Source organism: Peromyscus californicus, unplaced genomic scaffold, assembly GCF_007827085.1.
Source record: "Peromyscus californicus insignis strain IS unplaced genomic scaffold, ASM782708v3 Scaffold_11__1_contigs__length_118956290, whole genome shotgun sequence".
Classification (NCBI taxonomy): Eukaryota; Metazoa; Chordata; class Mammalia; order Rodentia; family Cricetidae; genus Peromyscus; species Peromyscus californicus.
In genome coordinates this window covers 37,339,887-37,362,627 of record NW_026294402.1, presented here as the reverse complement: position 1 = coordinate 37,362,627, position 22,741 = coordinate 37,339,887, and the positions used below count along the sequence as shown (strand labels likewise).

At 47.8% G+C, this 22,741-nt stretch overlaps 1 protein-coding gene across 1 annotated transcript in view; it reads left to right on the top strand.

Moving 5' to 3' along the window:
* The window catches only part of Pou2f3 (POU class 2 homeobox 3), an 89,821-nt gene that overhangs the window by 26,597 nt on the left and 40,483 nt on the right, over positions 1-22,741 (top strand). The window contains exon 3 of the mRNA XM_052728702.1: positions 5,036-5,070. Within this exon, the coding sequence (XP_052584662.1) occupies positions 5,036-5,070 (35 nt within the window). The remainder of the gene's footprint in view (positions 1-5,035; positions 5,071-22,741) is intronic.

Genomic DNA, 22,741 nt, shown 5'->3' with positions numbered 1-22,741 from the left:
GGACTTCCCAAAGGAAACCGTGTAGTCTCCAGCTTTATCTTACTCAGGCCTCTGTATCCCTGGGAAGGGTGAGATGATATACGTCCTTGTTTAACATTGCAAAACCTGTTTTGGCCAAGGAATTCACACAGTTTGGGGCCTGGACTACAGCCCTTTGATGACAAGTCTGGGATTCCTTCCAAGAATGCTGCGCGCTGTGCCCCACACCTTGGAGGGATGGACAGCATCTTGGGAAGAGTCTGGTGACCATGGGCCAGTACTTAGCACATCACTCTCACCACCGCCCTTCTCTTCTCTGTGAAAGGGAGCCAGGAATAACTTACCAGTCACCCTAATCTGGAGCACTGGGGCAGCAGCCGAGCCCCAGTGAACCAGGTCACAGCCTGAAGTTCGCAGGTGCCACTTCCTGGGCCTTCTTGGAGACTGTGAGGGGAGAGCTGCCAGATCAAACAAGTCCAGGGGAATCTGGGAGGGACTTTGGCAGGCGAAAAGTGAAGGAGGAGGCAGCTTCCTCATCCACATCTGGAGAGGTGGGCCATATCAGGCACGAACCTCATGCCTCTACTGAGCCACAGCATCGTGTTTCAGCCTCGACTTCTGCATGTCCCCAGCACCTTCTCTGAGACTGGAAGCCAGGCAGAAAGCCTTGTCTCCCAAGAGACCAAACTAGGACTCAGTCTGAGCACCTGAGCCCTTACTAAGTGGCTACAGGCTTAGCCATATCGACTTCTGTCCTACATCATCAGGACCAGGAGGAGCCCAGTTTCCAGGGCGACCCAGACTGGCCCCGGGACCTCCCAGACAGCTGTTCAATCAGCCCTGGAGACAGGGGACCTAGCCAGAGATCCCAACATAAGGCCAGAGACATTTGCCTCTTTATCATGATAGTCTGTGCCCAGATTAGTGCCTGACACCTGCGGTGTGTTCATTAATACCTGTTGGATTGACAAGTTTACCCTTATGCCAAATCCTTCTTTGTGTATGTGAGTATATGTGTAAGTGCACATGTATCTGACTCTGGGCATCAGGCTTGGCAGCAGGTACCTTTACCTAATGAGCTACCTCATAGGCTCTCTTTGCCAAATCATCATCATCATCATCATCATCATCATCATCATCATCATCATCTTTTTCTCCTCCTCCTCCTCTTCTATTTTTTAAAATTTTATGTGTATGAATGTATGCCATATAAGTACCTAGAAGTTAAGGATGGTTGTGAGCCACCATGTTGGTGCTAGGAATAGAAAAAACAGCAAGTACTCTGAATCTCTGAGCCATCTCTCCAGCCTGCTCTTTTGTCAAATCTAAAACAAAAAATCTTTAGGTCAACTTTAAAATGTGACTAAAGGATTTTGTTGTTTTTGTTTTATTTTGTCTTTGAGACAGCGTTTCTCTGTGTAACCACCCTGGCTGTTATGGAACTTGCTTTGTAGACCAGGCTGGCCTCGAATTCACAGAGATCTGCCTGCTTCTGCCTCCTGAGTGCTGGGATTAAAGGCGTGCACCACCACCACCTGGCAAGGATTTTTTTTTTTTTTTGTAATAAAAGTAACATACGTTGGGCGGTGGTGGTGCACGCCTGTAATCCCAGCACTCAAGAGGCAGAGACAGGTGGATCTCTGTGAGTTTGAGGCCAGCCTGGTCTACAGAGCTAGTCCAGGATAGGCTCCAAAGCTAGAGAAACCCTCTCTCAAAAAACCAAAAAAAAAAAAAAAAAAAAGTATTTTGAGTTCCAGGATACCAGGACTACACAGAAAGACCCTATCTCAAAAAGCCAGGGGGAAGAAAAAGTAACTCTCCCTTTTAGTTTATGCCACAAGCACAGTGGTAGTGTGTGCCTCTTCTGACTTTAGCTCTCCTGTGTATTTATTTATGGTCCTGGCTGCTCTTAGCATAGTCTTCTGCTACGAGCGACCTTGTACCTCTTCCTATTCCTCCCTCGCTCTGAGTCCTCAGCCCTTTCTTCTCCACTCTGTCCTGCTAGCTCAGGAACCCTCAGAGAGGGCGGTGCTGAAGGTGCTGGCCCCGAGTCCCAGGGGAGCGTAAGTTAAGATGCTAAGGAAGTCACTTGGGTCACATCCAGCCACGTCTCAGGCACTTCTCAAGCCTCTGATTTGTGTTATGTTCTCAAGAAATTTACAGGAAACCACACAGATGAGTGGGAAGCCGAACTGTGTGTGTCTTATGACCAGAGGGTTCTGCGTTCCCAAGGAGAGAGGGACTAAGGCTGTGCAGGGTTACATGGTAACATGTGGACCCATTTGAAGGTTCTGAACAGGACTCAGGGTGCCTGGGAGGGAGGGAGAAAGCCACAGAAGACTAAGCACAAAAGGTCTGCAGAAAGGAGGTCAAGGGAGGGTTAGGTGCCATGCTCAGCTGTGATCGTGAACTTATTAGTTCATTCATTCCATCAGTACACTGAGATTCTGTTATATTCTAAGTCCAGTGCTATTCTGTAAATGAACAGAGCTTTTTAAAAAGGCTTTAACATTTATTTATTCATTCATGGGGGCTATGCATATGTCTCGGGCGCTTTGTGGAGATCAGGGGGCAGCATTTTTTTTTTAAAGATTTGTGTGTGTGTGTGTGTGTGTGTGTGTGTGTGTGTGTGTGTGTGTGTGTGTGTGTGTGTGTTGCTGGCATTGGCCAAAAATGGGTATCTGACTCCCTGGAGCTGGAATGATAGGCAAGCTATGAACTGCCCAATGTGGGTGCTTGGAACGGAACTTGGGTCCTCTGGAAGAGCAAGCAGCATGTGTTTTTAATAGGACATCTCTCCAGTCCCTCAGAAGACAGCGTACAGGAGCTGGTTTTCTCCTTCTATCATGTCGGTCCCAGGGATGAACTCAGATTATGATCAGGCGTGGCAGCAGGTGCTTACACCCACTGAACCATTTGGTTGGCTGAACGTACAATGGAGTGTTTAACAAATATGAATCTTCCCTGCACTAAAAGAGTCAGTAGTCCACAGGGCCCAAAGGAAGGTTGTATTGCAGCTTCTCCCATTGAGAGATAGCTGAATATAAGAATATAACTACAGGCCAGGCGGTGGTGGTGCACGCCTTTAGACCCAGTACTTGGGAGGCAGAGAAAGGCATATCTCTGTGAATTCAAGGACAGCCTGGTTTATAGAGTGAGTTCCAGGACAGCCAGGGCTACACAGAGAAACGGGTCTCAAAAAACAGAAACAAAACAAAACAAAAAACTACAAAGAATGGAAGCAGTTTATCTAGCAATATGTATGTATATATTTAAGCAAATTATGGTATGTTGTGTAGCCATTAAAATGAAGTTTGCAAGCATAGGAGACATAGTCATAGTTCTAATAGCCATAGGTAGCACATTTACAATACTCTCTGGAAAAAGGGTAAGAGTCTAGACAGATGATAAACATCCACAAAGAAAAACTAGAAAGAAAGGTTATACAATGGGCCGAAGATATGGCCCAGTTGATAGGGTGATTGATTACCATGTACAAAGGCCTGGGTTCCATTCACAGCATAGTGTAAACTGGAATTCTGGGCAGGAGGATCAGGAGTTCAGTGTCAACCTCAGCTACATACCAAGGACAACTGAGGCTACATGAGACTGTGCCTCAAAAAAGAGGGCAGGGTGGGACTGGAGAGGTGGCTCATCGGTTAAGAGCATCGGTTCAATTCACAGCACTCACATGGCGGCTCACACCTGTCTGTAACTCTAGTTCCAGGGGATCCAACACCCTCACACAGACGTACATGCATGCCAAATACCAATGCACATAAAAATAAATAAATCTACAAAAAAAAGTTTGGAAAAAGAAGAGGGAGGGATACTACAAAATACCCCCAATGTTAGTTGTGGTTGTGTCTCTACAGAGCAATCTTCCCGTCATTTTAGGCTTTTGCACCAAGCAGCTTTTCTGTGAAGCATGTATTTACTTTTTCAGTGTAACATTTGTCAAGAAAGAGAAAGGCTAGATGTGGTGGCACACACCTGTAATCCCAGCATTTAGGAGGTGGAGGTAGGAGGATGAGGAAGGAGTTCGAAGTCATCCTCAGGGAAGAGACAGGCTTGAACTATCTGTGACCACCGTTTTTGTTGTTGTTGTTTGTTTGTTTTTTTGAGACAGGGTTTCTCTATGTAGCCCCAGTTGCCCTGGAACTCCTGTAGACTAGGTTGGCCTTGAACTCAGAGATCCCGATGTCTCTGCCTCCTAAATACCGGGATTAAAGGCATGGGCCACCACTGCCAATCACACTTGACTATTTTAAAACAACAACAATGAAAGGAAACAAGATGGAAAAACAAACAAACAAAAAACAACAAGAAATACAAGTGGACAAAGCGGGAAGGGGTTGGCGGGATAAGACAGATACCTGTCGGGCGCTGGTGGTGGCACACGTCTTTAATCCCAGCACTTGGGAGGCAGAGGCAGGTGGATCTCTGGGAATTTGAGGCCAGCCTGGGCTACAGAGGGAGTTCCAGGAAAGGTGCCAAAGCTACACAGAGAAACCCTGTCTTGAAGAACCAAAATAAATAAATAAATAAATAAATAAATAAATAAATAAATAAATAAATAAATAATAAATACATAAATTAATACATAAATAAAAATAAAGACAGGTAGTTGTATACCAGACAGGATTTAGGCATCATAATGCCCAGAGGGCAGGGCTGGTAGTGTTAGTTGCCTTAGGACAATCCCTTTACTGCTGCCTATCAGCCCCCTCTTGCTTATCAGTAAAGGACAGAACACCTGGGGGATAGGCTTTATGTGATAGATTTGGCACTCTGGTTGGGTTGATAAAGCGCCTATCCCTAGGGACTATCTTGCTGTGTGACCCTGGGCAAGTGAGCCCTCTACTGCCTTCCAAGGTGAATCTTTCCCTGGCTGCTCATTCCTCTGGAGGAGACTTCCCCTTTATGTTTCCGGAACACAGGATGAACAGGAAGATGGCTGTAGGCAAGTCAGCTCTCCGCCCCAGCACTCTTTTTTCCTTCTGTCGCTCTCCTGATTGCACTGGGGACTTACATTGTATCTGTTATCTCTTTCCAGGAAATGACCGAAATGGCCTCGATTTCAACAGACAGGTAAGAACTTGGGTCAGAAGACATTCATCCTGGAAATTCTGGGGGTGTCAGACAAATAGAGCATTGGTTGGTGGTTTTTCTCAGTCATCTAGCTTTCAGGATGAAGGGACCCCAAGTCCATCCTCCTTGCCACCACCACGATCCAGAGTTCGAGTCTCCCTTCTAGGGAGCTCTGATCAGTGGGGCAGCTTTTGCATGGATCACATTGGCTATAGTTGGGAGAACTACCTGCAGAACATCTGCTCTTGACTGAGCTTCAGTGGATCTCCGATGTGGACTGTCTGATGATGGCGACGATGTTACCAAGCCCCAAGGAACAAAGCGGTGATCATCTGAGACCCTACACATGCACGCACACACACACACATGCGGACACACATGCACTTAAAGTTAACCATAAGAAACTCTTGACTGAAAGCAGGATGATAGAGACCACAGCAGGGAAAGACACATTCAGACAGGAGTACTTGGGGGCTGGGGAAGCAGCTGGGGGTGCGTTGGGGAAGTGCTTGCCTAGCATGCAGGAAGCCTTTGGTTCCATCCATAGTATCCAGGAAACTGGGCACGATGGCACATGCCTGAAATCCTCACACTTCGGAGAAGGACAATGGAAAATCAGAAATTCAAGGTCATACATAGCAAGCTCAGCTGTGTCAAAACAGGAGTGTGTAACCAGGCTTGGGAAACGGAGGCACTGGCTTAGGCGCTTTGGAAGGCACCCAAAGTAGGTGACGTTAGTCTTAGTTTGGAAGGGCTTTGCACAGAGCCACATGGAGTAGAAGATAGCAGGGAAATCTGTGGGAATGGCCAGAGAGAAAGTTGAATTGACATGTACCTCTAGGTGAAAAGCTGATGGGAAGCCTGGGATAGGGAACGGAAGGCAGGGTGTGTTGGGGAGCAGAAGGCTGGGCTGCTGACCATGGTGGGAAGCTAGAGGGTGAGGCTAAGGGTAGACGTAAGGCCAGGAAGCCTGGGTGTTTGCTCCTGTTTCTGCCAGCCTCTGGCTGGTTAACTTTAAGTGCATGTGGGTCTGTGTGTGTGTGTGTGTTCTCAGGTGATCACCAGGCTCCTTCCCTATAATCTGATACCCCAGTCCAGGCTTGGGTAGAAATCTGGAAAGGAGCTGGGTCAAATGTATAATACACAAATTGCATATATTCTTGTGTTCTCTTATCTGAAGAGGGAATCCACAGTTACTACTAACATTCCCTAAAAAGGCTATTCATTCTAGAAGCATCCTTCATGATTAAAAAGAGGATAATCTAGAGTCTTAAACCAAAATCTCTCAGGCAGGCAAGTGATCTACTTTTGTTCATGAGGAAGGCTGAGAATTTTGCCAACAAATGAAAACTAACTGCTCTCCCCTGCCCTGGAGACTAAGGGACATAGGCCCCATTGAAGAGAGATCTGGGTTAGCTATGAAGAAGGACTCCCAGCCTATGCAGTATAATAAATTCTGGACTAACTAGACAGGAAGACTACAGAATTAGCTTCTTGCTCAATGTCGTTAGATGGGAGACAGATGCTTATCTGAGAGCAAGTTCCAGCCAGGCAGACATGGGAGTCCCCATCTGGTACAGCCAGTACTGTGGGAGGCAGGAGAATTGTTACAAGTTTGAGCCCAGTTTGAGGTGCAGAGTTCGACACTGTCTCAACTAACTCTCTCTAACCTTGAAATTAAAAAAATAAAATAAAAAGGTGGTATGAGGGGCAGGGGGATTCAACCAGGAAAATTCAATGGACATCCAAGGATTTTGTAACTCTGAAGGGATATTGAGTAAGTTGAGGTCTCGCGACCCTCAGCCTGGGCCCACTTCTCACTACCACCAGGCTTTGGTAAGTAGTCAAGGAGGTGAACACCCACCAAAGGGTGGCCATGCCAAATGCCAGGCAGTGTGTTTGGCCACCTCTGTGATGCAGCTTGAGAAGTCCTTGTGCTGGACAGCCTCAGTGTCCACATGGAGGCCCTGGCCCTTTGTATATCTTTCAGTCCAGTCTTGCTGCTCTTTGGCCTCTGGGTTCTTAACATCGACAAGAACAGCCGGAACAGAGTTTTCATCTGGGGAGGGAGTTGGAGGGAGAGGCATGCAGCCTAGGCATTGCACACTTCCCTGGGGCTTTGCTCATAGCATAGTCACAGCCTCTCAAGCCTCCTCTTCTCTGCCGCTGTCCCTCCAAGGCCATCAGATCTCAATATCCACATACTCAGAGCTTTATCCCACCTCAGGCCCTGCCTGGCAGTCATGTCTACTTCCTCTGTACTCCTCATCAAGGGAAGGCAGCCCACACTCACTGACCACCGATGCTGCAGGCTCCTTATTTCATATCCTTCCTACCTTGGTCCAGGAGATAATTATGTGTTGCTATCCTGACTCTATAAGTGAAGAAACCACCTCCCAGGCAGCCCCGCCTTTTTCAGCAAGGACCTGAGAGATTAAGCAATTTGACCAAGGTCATGCAGTTGGTCAACTGGCTGGGCCAGGATTTGAACCCACGCCTCTGATTCCAGAGCTTATTTTCCCTTGGTTGCTTTGCTGAATCCTCCTCTGCATCTCTCCATCTATATACAGCATCCTTGGGGAGAGGCCTGGGAGCAGAGACTGCGTATGACCTCATTATGACTAAACGGGAGGCCGAGGGAGTGGGGACAGGACATGAGGAAAGCGTGCTTGTGCTCAGACACAAAGAAGCTGTTGTCAGACTCCCCGGAGTGAGAGAGTCCGCTGCCCCTCGGTGTAGCCCCTGTGCAAAAGCCCCAGGCTGGCTGGTGCAACTAGGAACTGCAGCCTGGAGCTGGATGAACTGCAGTTCTGAAGTTACCTGAGCCAGTTCTGAAGTTACTCACCCACTGTGTGTGAAGTGTGGCCACGCTGAGGCAGTGACCTTTAGGAGACAGTGGAGTGCAGGCAAAGGACCCAGGAGTGGAGGCGTTTCTTCCTCCCAGAGCAGGTACAATGGGGTTGAGAGGTAGCAGGCAGAGGCCAGATGCCCGGATGGGGGCAAATCCTGGCCTCCAGTGTTGCCTGCCCAGTGTTAGCTGCTGCTGGCCTTTCACATGCCTCTCCCTTCTGGGCCTGTTTCCTCATGAACAAAATGAAGAGGTTTGGATATGATGATCTCCAAGATTCTTATAGTCCGTGTGTGAAGGAACCACAAATGAGTTGGACTCAGGCTTCCACTTTTCGTCTGTTTGAGACAGGGTCTCAAGTGGCTCAGGCTACCCTCAAGCTCACTATGTAGCCGGTGATGACCTTGAAACTTTGACTCCTGCCTCTGACGTCTGAGTGTGCGACCTCAGCTGGCATTATTTATTTTCTTATAAAAGAGCTGGGGTTGAGAGTCCGCCTGAGCTGTAGACTGCAAGGGAAAGTAGGTTCCGGAAAGCTTTTCTAGACTCTTCAGTCTTGAGCTATGTGGTGAAAAGAATCCTTTGTAATGTTGGGGCAACGACAGGAAGACCCAGGAAGGCGCATCGCTACCCTCGGCTGATTCCCTGGATATTAGTTGTTCTTATATGTGAGACAGAGGGTGCCCCTCGTAAGAAGAGAAATCACAGTCTGAGCAGAGGATTCTGTGAGGAAGGAGGGTGCTGAGCTCCGCAATACTGCCTGAGCATCTCTATGAAATGAGGGTCCTGGAAGTGGGTGGCTAAGGAACAGTGGGACTCTAACTGGCTGAAAGTGTCGAGAGTGTCCCAGGCGTAGAGGACAGTGGATACGAAGACTTCATGCAGAGAAAGGGCCCAATTTGGGGGAACTGGAGAGGATCAGGGATGAACTGGCAGAACATGAAGCAGGAGCTGTGGGTTGGGCCAAATTAAGAAGACCTCTGGCCAGGCAGTGGTGGCACACACCTTTAATCCCAGCACTCGGGAGGCAGAGGCAGGTGGATCTCTGTGAGTTCAAGGCCAGCCTGGTCTACAGAGCGAGTTCCAGGACAGCCAGGGTGGTTACACAGAGAAACCTTGTCTCAAAAAACAAATAAAAGAGATCTCCGTGTGCGAGCCATGAAGCATTTCAAACACAACTAAGTCAGTTTAGGGCAGAGCGCTGACAGGACATAGGGGTGGGGAAGAGGAAGAGGAAGAGGATGGAGAACTGATGCTGGGAAGGTTAAATGGGGTGGTGATGTAATGGACAGGTGGGTGAGTTACAGCCAGGAATGAGAGCACGGATGCTGATGCTCGGTGTACCATCAGAGTCACTTCACCTGGGCTCAAATCCTGGCTCTGTGTTATATGATTGTGTGACCTTGAGCATGTTCTTCTATCTCCATGTGGCTCAGTCTCCTCATCTGGAAGATGGGGAGAATAGTGTTATCTGTTACATGGGGCAGTTGTAGAGATCAAAGGTGACATGAGTGTGTGCCCCTTACACAAGAACCTGAACACACAGACCGTAGCATTTTCTGTGACTAGTACATCACTGGATGTGAAGAGTCCCAGATTTGAGCGAGCCCACTTTGAGATATGATCAGGGGTGTTAGGACAACATGTTGGACGTGGATCAGAAAAGAGAAGGGTAAGATGTGACCTTAAGGTTCCTGAGCGTTGGTAGGACTGCCCTCCGAGGACAAGAAGACAGAGTCAGGGCCATTTCATCTTGTGGTGGGTGGAGGAGGGAGGGCAGGGGATAGGGAAGTACAGGTGTTCCATAGGTGGTGAGAAGTTTGGATCTGGAGCCCAAGCTGGACATGGGTCAGGACTGAAGCTCAGGCTCCATGAAGGGATGGGATGGAGAGAAGGAATTCACTCAAGGAAGGGAGGAGGAGTTCCCAGAGATGGGTTAAAGACTGGGTACTTGTAGGTGAGTCTAAGAAGGGCCGGCAAAAGGGAGTAGAGGAGAGCCGCCCTGAGGCTGGGGGCCAGGGGTTGTGATGATGGGAACAGTACGCAAAGATCCTGATGATCCCAAGTCTAAGAGTGGGATGGTAGACTGAGCAGGGAGACAGGTAGTGACGGTGGCTGTGTAGTTTTTGGTGAGAGCAAATGCCAAGCAACCATTGTTGAGAGTTGAGTGGGAGTTAAGGAAATGAGATTTGTACAGCAGAACCCCCTTTCAAGGAAGGGGATTGGGAAGGGATGAAAGTATTGGCTTAAAAACAAAAGTGGAGAGAAAGACTTTGGGGGCTGAGGAGGCAAGGGGTGGGGAGAGGCAGCATAGAAACGGGCCATGGTGGTGGCCCACCCGGGAACCCCGTGGGGGCCTTAAATGATAAGCAGGGCTCTCCTGAGAGGGATGGAGGCTGCCTTGAATGTTTCGGAGGCTTCCTATTCTGTTTTGTTTGAGACAAGGTCTCATGTAGCCTAGGCTAGCCTTGTACTTACTATGTAGCCAAAGTTGGCCTTGAATCCTTCTGCCTTATCTCTGAAGTTCCAGGATTACAAGCGTGTGCCACCACACTCAGCCCCCTAATTCTGTGAGCCACCAGGAGAGTCTAAAGCAAGTTGAAGAGTATCTTCACCCTGTCCTCCAAGCTGGGTGTCAGTGACCCGGGGTTTCCTGTCCCAGCTCGGCAGTATTTGGGGCCCGCTGACACTATGTATGACTTATCTATGTCCTTCTGTTGACTTGATTGTCATCTTGTACAGAGCAATTGCCCTGCTGTGCCCCTGCAGAGCATTGAGCTTGTCTGTGGCTGCTAAGACACACGCTGACTTGTAGTATTTAATTAAGTGGCTCCACAGGGCACTTTCTCTAAAATCAGCAAGATTCAGCTTAAGGAAAGGTCTCTGGGGACTCAGAGTACTGGAGAATCTTCTCTGGGGAAGCCCATGAGGGAGACACAGAGTGGCAGCACCAGGCTTCATAGCTGGCATGGAAGGGCTTGTGGGTAGCAGACTAAGCTCCTTGCACGGGGCACCCAGTTAAGCTTCCAGAGAAAAGGAAGAACTGCCTGGGTTTGGCGGAGTTCTACAAACCTGTGCTTGGCAGGGTGCTATGGAGTGGGGAAGGAGTGGAGCATGGTCCCTGCCCACAGGCACTCCCACTCCAATGTGGAGAAATGGAGTGTGTCTTGCAGGAGGCAGGGGGGGGGGGGCTGTGTATAGTAACATCCCAGGGGTGAATCCCTAAGTTTAAGAGTCCCACGAGCAGATACAATGCCTAGGGAGAGGTCAAGCATGCTGGAAGGAAACACAGGGCCTCCTGTGAAAGGCCCAGGAGACTGAGAAAGAAGGATGGCAGGTTCTCTGGTTGCTCCGAGGATGCCGTAGTATTTCAGAACTGTCTCTCTGCGTGGAAGCTGGATTATCCAAGATGGGTTCTGGATAAAAGAAAGAAGTAGCTGGGCCTGTAATCCAGCTGCTCAAGAGACTAAGGTAGAAGGATAGCACATGTAAAGCCTCCCTGGGCTACAGAGAGAGTTCAACACTAGCCCAGATAGCTTAGCAAGATCCTGTCTCAAAAAATAAAGTAAAAGCAGGGCTAGAGCTGTAGCTCAGTGGTAGAGTGCTTGCCTAGTATGCACAAGGCTCTGAGTTCAATTTCCAACACCAGGAATAAAAGGGAGAAGGGGAGCCACTAAACCATAGTTTGACACTTCTATGAAGCAGAATTGGATTACAGGATACCATTACATAATAGCCCTCCTAGCTCCAAGGCAGCAAAGCAATTGGAAAATAGAGAGAAGAGCCTGGCAGTACTATACTGGAAATAGAGTTCTGGTGAATGGCCATGACAAACTGCTGAGACCCCAGAATTACAGAATCACACACACAAAGAGTCTGGTAGAGGAAAAACTAGAAACGGGAGCCAAGCTCCATACCCATTCACACTTCTTTCTTTTCTTTTTTTTTGTTTTTTTTTCGAGACAGGGTTTCTCTGTAGCTTTGGAGCCTGTCCTGGACTAGCTCTGTAGACAAGGCTGGCCTCAAACTCACAGAGATCCACCAGCCTCTGCCTCCCGAGTGCTGGGATTACAGGCGTGTGCCACCACTGCCCGGCTCCACACTTCTTTCTAAATTGCTTCCTTATCAGATCTACCATTAAAGGATTCTGAAAAGCCCCCTTAAAATGAAATTCTTACAAATTTTAAAAATTTCCAGGCATGATGACTCACCTCTGCAATCTCAGCACTTGGGAAGCAGAGGCAGATAGATCTCTGTGAGTTTAAGGTCAGCCTGGTTTACACAGTAAGTTCCAGACCAACCAGGCAGCATAGAGAGACCCCGTATTAAAAAATTAATAAAATTTGCCTGGCAGTGGTGGCACATGCCTTTGGTTCCAGCACTTGAGAGGCAGAGGCAGGCAGATCTCTGTGAGTTCAAGTCTAGTCTGGTCTACAGAGTGAGTTCCAAGACAGCCAGGGCTGCTCAGAGAGACCCTGTCTAGAAAAACAACAAACAAATAAAAATTAATAAAATTCTATAATTTTAAAGGAGGAAGCTTAGCAATTTACAATTAAAACAATTTGCTTTCAGCAAGCCAATACTTGGGCACATTCCTCCAAGGATTAATGAGATGGCAGTATGCTTACACCTCTCTGAGCGTGATAGGCACATACGCAGACAGGGTTTGAAACCATCCATTGGCAGTTCAAAAGTCATGGTTTTCAAAAACTGTTAAGATCTGGTGAAGCTCAAGCAAAATAAAACAAAAATATCCTCATCAACATGGAACTGGGCATCATGTGCACATATACAATCCAAGCTCTCAGGAAGCTGGATAGGGGGATCATCCCCAGTTTGAGGCAAGCTTGTGAGTGAGTTCAAAATCAGCTTAGGCTACAGAATGTGTTCATGTCTCAAAAAAAATTTTTTTTTTTCAATTATAAAGGAAATCGGGCCTGAGAGTGTAGTTTAGTGGCAAAGCATCTGTTTGGCCTCTGTGAAGCTGTGTTGGATGTATACCACCAACAAAAAGAAAAAACAAACTGGGTGGTGGTGGCACATGCCTTTAATCCCAGCACTCGGGAGGCAGAGGCAGGTGAATCCCTGTGAGTTCGAGGCTAGCCTGGTCTAGAGAGAGAGAGAGTTCCAGGACATCCAGGGATATGCAGATATACAGAGAAACCCTGTCTCGGGGAAAAAAAAAAGTAGAAACACAGAAAGCAACGTACCCAGGGAAAGCAGATGTTAAGTGTGCAAAAGGACCAGGAAGATAGCTCTGGTCAGTGTACTGACTACTGAATAAGCAGGAGGACCTGAGTTCAGATCCCTGGAACTTTTGTAAAAAATCTGGGCATGGTTGCCCTCATATGTAATGTAACATATAGTGCAGAGCTTTCTGCCCCACTAGTCAAGCCAATTGGCAAATGATGGGTTCAGTGAGAGACTCTGTCTCAAAAGATAAAGTAGGAGAGTGACTGAGGAAGATGTCTGATGCGTACCCATGCACACATGCACACGCACACACACATACACTCACACAAAGTGTGTAAAAGAGCTGGGCATGGTGACGCACACCTGTGATGCCAGCACGCAGGAGGTGTAGCCAGGAGGATCACAAGTTAGGGTCATTCTCAGGTGCGGATGGAGTTTACAGCCAGCCTTGCTTGCCTTCACAAGTCTCGCCAAAGAGGGGAAGGAGGAAGGGGACGGAGGGAAGGGCGAAAGAGAGTTTCTGTTTGCGTGCAACATGGAATTGGGGTGTAAATCTGGAAATTAAAGACAAGCTACTTGCCAGCACAAACGTCCAGTGCGGCATCTGAAGATAGCGTGAAAGCTGTTTGTAACATGAACAAATGTCCCTTGTTTGGCTCTGTGTCCCGAGGCACTACGCAACTAGAATGCAGACTCTGCCCAGTGAATTTGAGTGGAGCCGCCTGTCATTAAGACAGCCAGCAAAACCACCCCTTGGACTCCAGCAAATGGGCTGATCTCTGCCTGCCAAGGGGATGCCACTTCTGCTGCGCCAAGAGGCAGAGCCAGATGGACCTCTGGCCGTTGTCCTCCATAGAGATACAGGAAGTGATCCCCCGGCCATGGAAACAGGCTCCCCAGAAATAAAACACAGCCTCTGTCTCCTAGAATTCAGTTTGCTATCTAGCCTAAAAAAGGTCAGAGTGCTAACACTGGAGGACCTAGAGAGTTGCTTCTGCTTCTTTTTCTTTCTTTCTATCTTTCTTTCTTTCTTTCTCTCTCTCTCTCTCTCTCTCTCTCTCTCTCTCTCTCTCTCTCTCTCTCTCTCTCTCTTCTTTTTTCTTTTTCTTTTTCTTTCTTTCTTTATTTTTTTGAGACAGGGTTTCTCTGTGTAGCCCTGGCTGTCCTGGAACTCACTCTGTAGACCAGGCTGGCCTCAAACTCAGAGACCTGCCTGCCTCTGCCTCCCGAGCACTGGCATTAAAGGCGTGTACCGCCACCATGCTGGGTGCTTCTGCTCCTTCTTGCCGCTTATTACCCTGCTGTCTGCAAAGCTTAGTCCACTGTCCACTTAGTACTGAGGCTGCTGCCAAGGTCACAAACAGAGAGCAGCTGATACCTCCCCTCAGGCCAAAGTACCAACCATGGCTGGCAAAAGGTCACACATCTTCACCTCTCTAAAAGTGTTTTATCTGTGCTTTCTCATTCCAGTTTGGGGAAGGTGTAGGACCTCAGCTCCCAGAATCTGGGAGATGTAGGCAGGAAGGTCACCCACAGCAAGATAGCAAATTGATGGTTAGCCTAGGCTATATGAGATCCCATTTCAAATCCTCTGTCAAGAAAAGGAGAGTCATTGAATGGAGAGTATGTAAGCCAGGGCCACCTCCGCAGAGAATAAGCTGGCTTGACTGGGTGACTAGGGAGGGGTGGAGCAGAGTTTTCAGGCAGAAGATAATTGACAAGATTAAGTGACTCTAGTGATTTCCCCATCACAGCCATCGTGTGTGAATGGTAATGGATCATTCACTGGCATTTGTGTTCCAGACACAGTAAGAAGTGTTTTACAAACATCATTTCTTTTAATATATGTAGCAACTCTGTTAGGTAGTTGGCATCAAACCCAGTCTGCAGATGAGCAAACTGAGGCAATAAGAGGTTAAGTAAGGGATTCCCCATGCCACACTACCCACAATATCCAGGTTGAAAGCTGGGCCACTGAGTCTCCCGGTCCACATGGTTCCTTCACCCCGACGCTCTACTTGTCCTTCACAGGGTGGTTTGATAGAGAGGTACAGCCGGGTTGCTCTGTTGGCTGGCTCCTCTGTAGAACTTAGTTTTCTTTTCCAAACTTGAGAGCAGTAACTGTGTCTGCTTCCCATGGTGTCTTAAGAAAGAATGCAGATCTATACAGTACTCGAGAGTGTCTGACATCAGGAGTCTGCCAATAGTCATCAGCCCTTAATACTTTCCGATGAAGGGAAACCAGTATCTCTTCTTCTGTGGATGGCTTCTTGGCTGGACTTAGACCAGGTAGGTCAGGCTACAGATGCTTCTAGAAAGGCCACTATCCCCCCCTCCCCCAAGGCTCTGTCATCTTCTGGTCTAGGCTTCCCCTAGCTTGGACAGGGAAGCAACAACAAACGCGAGTGTGCTTTTGCAGAGGTGGAGATCTGTGCCCCTTTGCCAGCTGTATGTGATGCTTTGGCCTAAGGCTGGGTAACAGCTGCTTCTTATTCACAGCTTGGGCAGCACCCTCAGGACCGAGTAAACCCAGTCTTTCTTTAGAGAGGAGGGTAGGGTAGTGAGTAGCAGGCAGGAACGGGAGGCCTCATCTGAGATCTCCATTTTCTCTGGACAGTCACTGGAACCCCCACAGAGGCTTGTGCAGTAAGGAGGTTCGATCTAGGTGTTCAGACCCTAGTACTGCCGTTAACTTGTGGGTCCGTTCTGGAATGTTCTCTCAACCCAGGTTGTTGGGTGGACAGCATTAAGGCTGAAGGCAGGAAATGAAAGGCCCTTTCTCTTCTCTCTCTCTCTGATTTTTCAAGACAGGGTTTCTCTTTGTAGCCTTGGCTGTCCTGGAACTCGCTCTGTAGACCAGGTTGGGGGTGCTGGGATTAAAGGCATGTGCCACCACGCCCAGCTTCCCTTATTCACTAGGCATTGAAATTACGGGCTCTCCTGGGAGATGTCAGTGAGTGGCCTTTTATGTACACAGATGCTGGGGTGGCTAAACATGAGGCCAGCCATGTCCCTTCCTGTACAGAGTCTTTTTGGAGCAGAGGTCTTCTTGACAGAGGAGATGGATTTGGTACCAAACAATAATGGGAGAAGTCAATGCCATTTATTGAACCTTCAGTTTATGGAAATCAGTGGCTGTACACCGTACAAGCAGTAGCTCATTAAAACCTCACACTGGGCTAGGGTTATAGCTCAGTGACAGAGTACTCACCTCAAATGCACAAAGCTCTGGCCCCCATCACCACAAAAACAAGCAAACAAACCTCTAACAACCCAGAGAGGTAGATTCTTCTCCTACTGATTCCCATTTTAAGGTGGAGGACGTGAGTCTGGAAGAGGTCAAGTGACTTGCTAAGAGCCTGGGTTCCAGCCTAGGAGGATGTGCACCCGGCACTTCCCATAGGTTCTACCTCACCTGAGATTGCTCAATCCTTCCAGCAGCCAGTGAGGTAAGCGTTGTTATTCCCATTATAGAGCTGGGGAAACTATAGCTCACAGAGGTTCCGTAACTTCCCTGTGCAGGGCCTCGGCTGCCAGGCAGGCCTGTCTGACTTCTCACCACACCATGCAAGGGAGAGCAAGAGAAAGGAGGCTCCGGCTGGTGATGGCCTGACCAAATCTTACCCAGAGCCCCTCACTCGATGGCCTGTACTTTTCCACACTGACAGAGCCTTCCCACTGCTACCAACTCCTGCAGACCTCTCCTGCCTGGGGCTTGCCAGTGGGGAAAGCAGAGATCCTATCTTTGGCTCATGGAGGGTTGCCAGGTGAAGGGTGGGGTGCAGAAGCGTTCCCACCCAGAGAGGGTTCCCCTGGCCCTGGGAGTTACCACCTCCCTGGGCTGTGCGTGAGAAGGGTACAGGGAGGAGAGCCTGTTGGCATGTCATGCCCACAGGCCAGGGGCAGGGCCTGACTTTATCTCTGCCCTGAGGCAGAGGGCTTCTTAGGGAATATTGCCCTACTATCTCTTAGAGACTATTTCTCTAGGAATTATAGCTTCAGCTGAAAATATTCCTATTTCCACCTTCTCCTGTAATGCCTGTGATGCATGGGGACCATCTGCTGGGCTCTAGTGTGTCTGTTCTGCTTATACTAAGACCAGGTCACCTGACGTTGTGTGTTCCTCTGTTTCGTGATTTACAGAGGATTGCTTTAAATGAATAAATAGGTTTTCCCTCTGGAAAGACTGAACAAAAGCCAGGCATTGGTAGTTCATGCCTGTAAACCCAGTACTGGAGGCTGAAGCAAGATCACTGAGAGGCCAACCTAAGCTGTGGAGTAAGATCCTGCCTTAAACAAAGATCAGTGGCCAGGTGCATTGGCAAACACCATTGATGCCAGTACTGAGGAGACAAAGCAGGCTGATCTCTGAGTTCAAGGCCAGAGTTACATAGTGAGAGACAGTGCCTTAAAACAACAACAACAACAACAAAACAAAACAAAACAACAACAACAAAGGAGTTGTAACTCAGTAAACAGGACTTGGTGCATGCTTATAGTTCCAGTACTTGAGATCAGAAGTTCAGCTATATGGAAAGTTGGAAACCAGCCTGGGATCTACACCTTGTCTCAAACAAATAAAAACTGAAAGAGAGAGAGAGAGAGAGAGAGAGAGAGAGAGAGAGAGAGAGAGAGAGAGAGAGAGAGAGAGAAACATTGCTATTCTCATTGATAGATATGGAAACTGAGGCATAGAATTTGAAAGTGACTTGCAATAAAGTGGCCTAGTGGAACTTAATCCAATTTAGTACCTATGGCCACAGGCACTGTGACCCCCTTATCTCTCATTCCAGCAATTCTACCAATTGCTCTTGCCCTCACCCTCATCACCCACAGCCCTCTAGGCTTCTGCTGCTTGTGTCTGGATTGGGTGTGGAGAGTTGACCTCTCTTATCCCATGGCACAGCCTTCCCCAAACCCCTTTGACCCTGATTCCCTAAGGGCCCTTGTCAGATCTTGTTTGGCTTCTCGTTATGGCCCCATTTCCTGGCCTGGCATCTTCTGTCTGCTCCGTAGACTTGGTTCCGTGGACTGCCACAGTAAGCTCCAGTCTACCCCTGCACAGACAGGGTGGCAGCCATAGGTCCTGGCTGCATCCTAATCAGCTCTAATCTCAGGAGCTGTGCCACCAGGTCACTGATGAGCTCCAAGCCGCAATTTCTCCCCTCTGTAAAATGGAAGGGAATAATAACATTAAACATAATGAAATGAACTCCAGTATAAAGTGTCCAGACAAAACAAACAGTCTTCTTCTGGGTATATTGTTAGAGTTTCACGTGCTGAAGCAGTAATGGTATCAACTGCCCCGCTTCACACCAGCCTGCCTCCAATTAGCCCCTTCTTCTCAGGCTTGCCCTTGGGCAGGCTCTGGAGCCCAGCGGATAGTTCTGCTCAGGCCTCCCCATCTGCTGGTCCTCCTGAGTCTCTTTACCTATGTCCGTGCGCACAGCCCAGCAATGAAGAGAGAGATGAGACCGTCTTGATACACACAAGCATGCTTCACTGCACCTAATTCATGAATCAGTTTGGTAAATGGTATCTTATTTTTTCATCACCAAGAGAGCCTACATTTAAAGAAATACTAGCCAGATGGTCTTAGCCCGTAACCTCAGCCGTTGGGAGTGAAGGCAGGGAGTTCAAGGACATTCTCAGCTACATAGCAAATTTGAGGCCATCCTGGGCTACATGAGACCCTGTCTTTATTTAAAAAAAAAAATAGATGGGGCTGGAGCTGGCAAAATGACTCATTGAATAAAAGCTACTTGCTTGTTAAGATTGACAATGTGAATCTCAACCCCGGGACACATATGGTAGAAAGAAAATTGTCCTCTGACCTTCTCATTTGAGCTATGGTGCATGGGCACTCACACACATACACATCATGCATACATTCATACATGCTTGCTCCTGAGCACACCCATGCATACATGCATGTGCAAAGTAAATATATGTCTTATATTTGTTTAAATGCCAGGTTGAACCTTTGAACCTTTTCAGAAAACAATGCTCTTTTGGGGAGAGAGGGGCCAGTTGGAACCAAACTTCATCAATAGGGCTTATTGAATGTGAGTTACATATTAACCTCACTTTTTCTTACTGTGTATTTGTGTAAATGTGTGCGTGTGTGTGTGTGTGTGTGTGTGTGTGTGTGTGTGTGTGTGTGTGTATGTATTTGTCATGTATGTGCAGATCCAAGCATCCATGTGCACATACAGAGGCCAAAGGAGTGTATTGAGTGCCTTACTCTCCACCATATTCTTTTGGGATGCACAGGTTCTCAGTGAACCTGGAGCTAAGCTGGTGGGTCACACTTCTGTCTCTAACCCTCCCTGTCACCTCCTCAGAGCTGACATTACAGGTGCATGTGATCAGGCCTGGCTTTTAAAATGTGTGTGGGGATTTCAACTCAGGTCCTCACGCTTGGGTGGTAAGCACACTCTCACCCACCGAGTCATCTCCTGAGCCCCACTACTGTTTTTGTTTCTTTCTGAGACTATCTCAAGTAGCCCAGGCTGGCTTCAACTTTGCTACATCACTGGCCTTGGCCTCTAGATCTTCTGGACGCTGGGATTTATGGGTATGTGCCACCATGCGCAACTCCTAATAAGAAGTTTGAAAATTTGAGCCCATAGGATGGCCCAGCGGGTAAGGGCCCTTGCCATCAAGGCTTACAACCACAGTTCCACACCATGGAAGGAGAGAACTGACTTCTGCAAGTTGTTCTCTGGCCTCCAGGTGTGTGCCATGGCATGTGAGTTACACTTTAATCTCACTTTTCCTTACTGTGTGTTTGTGTAAGTGTGTGTGTGTGTGTGTGTGTGTGTGTGTGTGTGCATGTACATATGATGTATGTGCAGATACACCCAAGCATGCTTCCTACATGGGTGGGCAATGGGATGAACGTGCCCACCTACTACTCCCCTCCATCCTGGGTGCTGTGAGTGGCTGCCCTCTCCTGGTGTAGCTCTGCTATCAGTTGCCAGTCTTTTCTCCTTCGGATCCACAAAAGTCACTCCTTTTCCCAGGAAGGTGAGCTTATTGGATTTATGCAAACAGACACTCCAGTCAGCTCTGGTAAATATTTCCCAACTCCACATCTTGCTGCTAGGCCCCGGAGCTGTTTGCGGAGGCATCCCAACTCTTGGCCAAGTGGGTGTTGAGTGCTGGGGCCTGCCTCTAGGGACCCAGGGTGTGGACAGGACTCTGCCAACACTGTGTGAGCTTGGTCATTCAGCTAATACCCCAAGTCAAAACAGAGCCCTCTCTAAAGACCCCCTAGGAAGCCACATGGCTTTGTTGTCTCCTGTTGTCCTGGCCATTTTAATGGAAACAACATGTTGGGGATGAGGTCACCCTTGACATCTGTACCATGGTGGTGATTGGACTTTTTATAAACTATGGACATAGACCTGGGTTGAAACTCTAGGGTACAGAGTCACCCGGATTCTAAGGACTCAAGTAGCAACGAGGCTGACACCCCTATCCTCAGTAGATCCACAGATCTACCTGTCCTGGCATGGGGCCTTTCTTCTTCCTGCCTTTCATCCTGTGCCTTGTCCTGCTTAACATTCCCAGTCTAGATCACGTGACTCAGTTTATGCTCTCTATAGTGAAAGTCAAATAGAAAACAAAGTGAACTTTTGTAAACCTGGGCATATGCCATTCTTGTAAGTGGTGAAAGTGGGTGGTATGACTTTAACATCGTGAGTGCATGCACGTGTGTGTGTGCGTGTGTGCGTGTGTGCGTGTGTGCGTGTGTGTGTGTGTGTGTGTGTGTGTGTGTGTGTGTGTGTGTGTGCGCGTGTGTGTAGGTAGGTATGGGTGTGGGTGCACATGCATCTTTATGCTCACATGGATAGAGGTCAGGGGTCAACATTGGGTCTCATTCCTCATGCATTGTCCATTTTATTTTTTTTGAAACAGGGTCTCTGTTCACCAAAGCTTGACTGGCTGGCCTTTGATCCCAGGGGATCTGCCTGCCTCTGCCTCCCCAGCACTGGGGTTACAAGTGGGTGCCAAGTGTTTTTACATGGGTTCTGAGGCTTCAACTCAGGTCTCCTTGCTTTCCTGGCAAGCACTTTACAACCAGAGCGATCTTTCCATCTATTTAACATTCTTTTCTTTTTTGTTTTTGTTTGGAACTGTATTTTTTTTTTGTTTGTTTTTGTTTTTGTTTTTCGAGACAGGGTTTCTCTGTGTAGCTTTGTGTCTTTCCTGGAACTCACTTTGTAGCCCAGGCTGGCCTCGAACTCGCAGAGATCTGCCTGCCTCTGCCTCCCAGGTGCTGGGATGAAAGGCGTGCGCCACCACCGCCCGGCATTATTTAACATTCTTATTTGGCAAAATAGCCCTACCCAAATTCACCAAGAGAAAAAAAATATTGCTAGTCATAAACCTTAAAGGCCTGGGCCTGGGAGACCCCAGTCACACCACACCCCTGCACGATGGCCTGTGTCAATTGTGTCTCTGCCACAGCTCCTCCAGGCATTTTCTGCTCACTGCATAGAAGGCAGCCAACACCAGTGCTGTGGGGTGAAGCGTCAGGCCCTCAGCTCCGGGCCTGAGTGGGCTCTGGTCATAAGACAGTTCTTCAGGGTTCGAGAGGAGTCAACCTCCACAACCTTCCTGTGCAAACACCCTGAATTTGGTAACCCATCCCATATGTCCTGTTTCCTGCTGCTTTCCCCATGCAGTGGTTCTCAACCTTCCTAAAGCTTCGACCCTCGAATACAGTTCCTCATGTTGTGGTGACCCCCAACCATAACATTTTTTCATTGCTACTTCATAACTGTAATTTTCCTACTTATGAATATAATCTTGCTAATTATGAAATTCTGTTAATTATGAATTGTAATGTAAATATCTGATATGTGACCACGGGGGGTCTTGACCCACAGATTGAGAATCACTGTGCCCAGAACAACTGCACTCTTTCCCATAGAGGAGAAAAAAAGACATTCCCCCATTTAGTCCTGAGCCTAATCCAGGCAGTCACTCCGATGATTGATGTACTGTGCATATGTCTAGAAGACTTTTTCTCTTAATATAGTTGAAAGGAAAATGTGTCCCTTTTTGTGGCATTGAAAAAATACTTTAGCTGTGGGGGTGCACACCTTTAAACCCAGCACTCAGGAGGCAACAGCAGGTGGATCTCTGAATTCGAGGCCAGCCTGGTCTACAAAGTGAGTTCCAGGACAGCCAGGGATGTTATACAGAGAAACCCTGACTCAAAAAACCAAAAAAAAAAAGGAAAAAAAAAAAAGACCTAAAAAAAAATCCTTATGTGCATAAATGATTCGGGCTGTTTTCTTTTGCAACTTTATTTTTCATTTAAAAGTATGACTAGGTTGGGGATTTAGCTCAGTGGCAGAGTGCTTGCCTAGCAAGCACAAGGTCCTGGGTTCGGTCCTCAGCTCTGAAAAAAAAAAAAAGACAAAACACACACACACACACACACACACACACACACACACACACACACACACACACGTATGACTAATAGATCTTAGCAGTACATAGTTGAGTTTTGACTTTTGTTAATGACTATGAAATACTCTAATTGTTTTAAAATAATTTGACATTTTTGTTCCCCCCTCTTGACGATTGTTAAGTTGACTTCAAAAATAATGT